At 45.6% G+C, this 2,761-nt stretch overlaps 1 protein-coding gene across 1 annotated transcript in view; it reads right to left on the bottom strand.

Annotated features, from left to right (window-relative positions):
• LOC102485967 (RNA-binding protein 48-like) overlaps nt 1-2,016 on the bottom strand; it is a 19,170-nt gene extending 17,154 nt beyond the window's left edge. Inside the window, exon 1 of the mRNA XM_006160589.2 lies at nt 1,927-2,016. Within this exon, the coding sequence (XP_006160651.1) occupies nt 1,927-2,016 (90 nt within the window). The remainder of the gene's footprint in view (nt 1-1,926) is intronic.
• Nucleotides 2,017-2,761: the final 745 nt, after the last annotated feature.

Genomic DNA, 2,761 nt, shown 5'->3' with positions numbered 1-2,761 from the left:
CACTCACATTTACTAGGTTACTATAAAAAAATTTTAAAGTTTATTTTTCCTGAAAGAAAGAGAGCACCCCAACAAGGTCTTGATGCCAGGACCCACTCCCAGAAAACTACAGATCACAGGCATGTCCTACCTAGGGAGGTCTCCTGATGTGAATCCAGAATTCTCCCATGTGGGTCAGATTTGCAGAACATAATGTTTTACCACTGCACCACCTCCGGCTACACTAAAAGAGATATTTTAAAGCACAAAAAAGTGAAAAAGTGCATAAAGCAAAGCATGTGACAAGGGGCACAAAATTCCCAAAACTTCTCCAGGCATACTATCCTCCAGGAGTATCTATATTTTCAGCTATCCAGAAGTTCTCTCTCACCCTGGGTTGTTTTGTTTGTTTGTTGTTTTTGGCTTTTCATGATGGATTCATTATATAGGCATGGTTAATAAAAATGGCCACTTGCCATCACTTTAACCTTCAATCAATCTCCCCTGCCCAGAGGTGGGATAGGGCTAAAAGTCCCAACCCTCGGGAACCAGCAGTTAGCGTAATGGCTATGTCGCTGGACTCCCACGTAGTCGACTGCGGTTCGTGTCCCGGACCCGGTGGCTTAAAACTCACGCCGGGCGCGTGTGCGTGCGTGCCCAAGATCCCGAGAGGAGAATGGAGGAGAAGGGATTGCAGCGTGACCATCCCCCCTGGGGGGGTGATTTCTCGCTTTCTGTCTCTATGTCTGTCTGGCGAGCACACGCGCCCTACAGTGAAAATCTCTCCAAAAAAAAAAAAAGAATTTATTAGCAATTAAAAAATAGTTAACTATATATTTAGGAGAGCTAGGGACGCGCACCCCCCTCAAAGGCAAAATCTCTCCAAAAAAAAAAAAAAAGTCCCAACCCTCTAATAATGCCTTGGTCTTTCCAGTGACCAGCCCCCATTCTGAAACTACCCAGAGCTGCCAGTTGTCAGTCATTTCATAAACAGCCAAAAGGCACTTCCAGCTTTAGAAATGTCAAGGACTTTAGGAGTTGAATACCAGGCAACAAGGCATACCACGACCAACTGTAGATTTCACAATAAGCAAAAGGCACTATACGAAACAAGACATAAAAGTCAATAAACACATGAAAAGATGCTTATTATCATTAGTCACTGAGAAATTGCAAAAATTAAAAATGAGATGCCATTTCACACCCACTAGGGGGTTGAAATGAAAGACCGACAGCCCCAAATGCTGGAAAGCACGTGAAACAACTGGAACTCTCATACATCACTAGCGGGAGTGTAACAGGGCACAACCATTTTGGAAAACTGCTATGGCATTTCTTTCAAAGGTTAAACATATCCGGAATAACCCAGAAATCACCTGTTGTGGTGCAAGATATTATGAAGATCAAGGGCACTGAGAAATTAAAGTTTTTTTGTTTTTGTTTTTCCAAGTACAGGTACTTTATTTTTTACATTTCAATTTATTTATTTATTTTCATTTCATTTTCTTCCATACATTCAATCACATTATTATTTGAAGAAATTAAAGTTTTAGAAGCCTTTATCCCTGGCCAGAGGACTGCCGCCCCTGCCACTGGCAGGTTAACATTTGGGACGATCTGTTAGCAGTTTACAGAAGCAGAACAGCGTGTCTTTCGTTCAATGTAACCACACCAGTTGTTTTTTACTCTGCTCTGTGGGGTGGGTGAGGTGGGCCTATGGGATGCACCTTAGTCTAACATACACCGTTCTTCTTCTTACCTGTTTTACTCCATCACACACCCACCTGTTATTTCCCACAAGAGAAACAATATGCCCACAAAGAGTTGTTCAAGGAAGCTTACAGCACTTTAGTTCATAACCGCCCCAAACTGGAAACAGCCCAAATGTCCATCAATAGGTGAATGGATAAAGGAATCAATAGAATACTTCCCAACCAGAAAAACTACCAACTGCTGGTTCACGTAACGGTAAGGATGAACGCTGAAATTAAGCTGAGAGAACGGTGTCACACCCAGAAGAGTACCTACCGTCTTCATTTAGGCGAGACAATCAGAAGAGGGGTCGCCTAAGGGGTCTGTACAGTGACCTGAAAGGGGCCCGAGGGAACGCTTCCGGGTGAAGGAGACGCTCTACACCTTCATTGGGTGGTGGTCAGGTTTCTCGGCTGTGACCGCTTTCTCGAAACTCTTCCGCTCGTCCACTAAAGACTATGCTTTTCACTGTATGTAAATCTTACCTCTACCAGAAACGGATTAGAGAGCGGGGGCGGGGGGTGGCTGTGGGGGAAAGGCTGACGTCTTAGGAAAGCAAAATAAAACGAAATTCGGTGTGGTTAGCCCCTTCTTTAAAACGTGAAGTTAAGGGCGTCTGCCGGATTTCTATGACTAAACAAGGACCTTCAAAAAGTCTGCAAACTCTGAATCCCTTCTGCGGTTTTCAAGAGGTGGCTTCGCCTCAGTGGATCCCGAGTGGATCACCCGCGTCACAAGTGCCCGGTTCCCTCCCGCACCTGCCCTGGACTAAGCGCCGCCCTGAGCTACGCCCTTTCTAACTCCGCGGCGGCCCCGTCTGTTTCCCGCCCACATCCACACTGGTCCTTTGAGTCGTCCCTTCACCTTTCAATCAATTCAAATATCGCCCAGAGCGAACCAATAGAAAGTTTCCTCAAGGGGAAGGGGCGGGCGCTTTCCCCGGAAGTGTTGATTAAAGCCCCTCCAATCAGAGGCTCCTGGAGAGAAGTTTGAATTTTGCGGAGGCTCGAGTCGTAGGCGCTTCTGTTTC

Source organism: Tupaia chinensis, unplaced genomic scaffold (genome assembly GCF_000334495.1).
Source record: "Tupaia chinensis unplaced genomic scaffold, TupChi_1.0 Scaffold000688_1, whole genome shotgun sequence".
In the NCBI taxonomy this organism is placed as follows: domain Eukaryota; kingdom Metazoa; phylum Chordata; class Mammalia; order Scandentia; family Tupaiidae; genus Tupaia; species Tupaia belangeri.
Note: the sequence above shows the minus strand (reverse complement) of the source record. Positions and strands in the feature narration are given on the sequence as shown.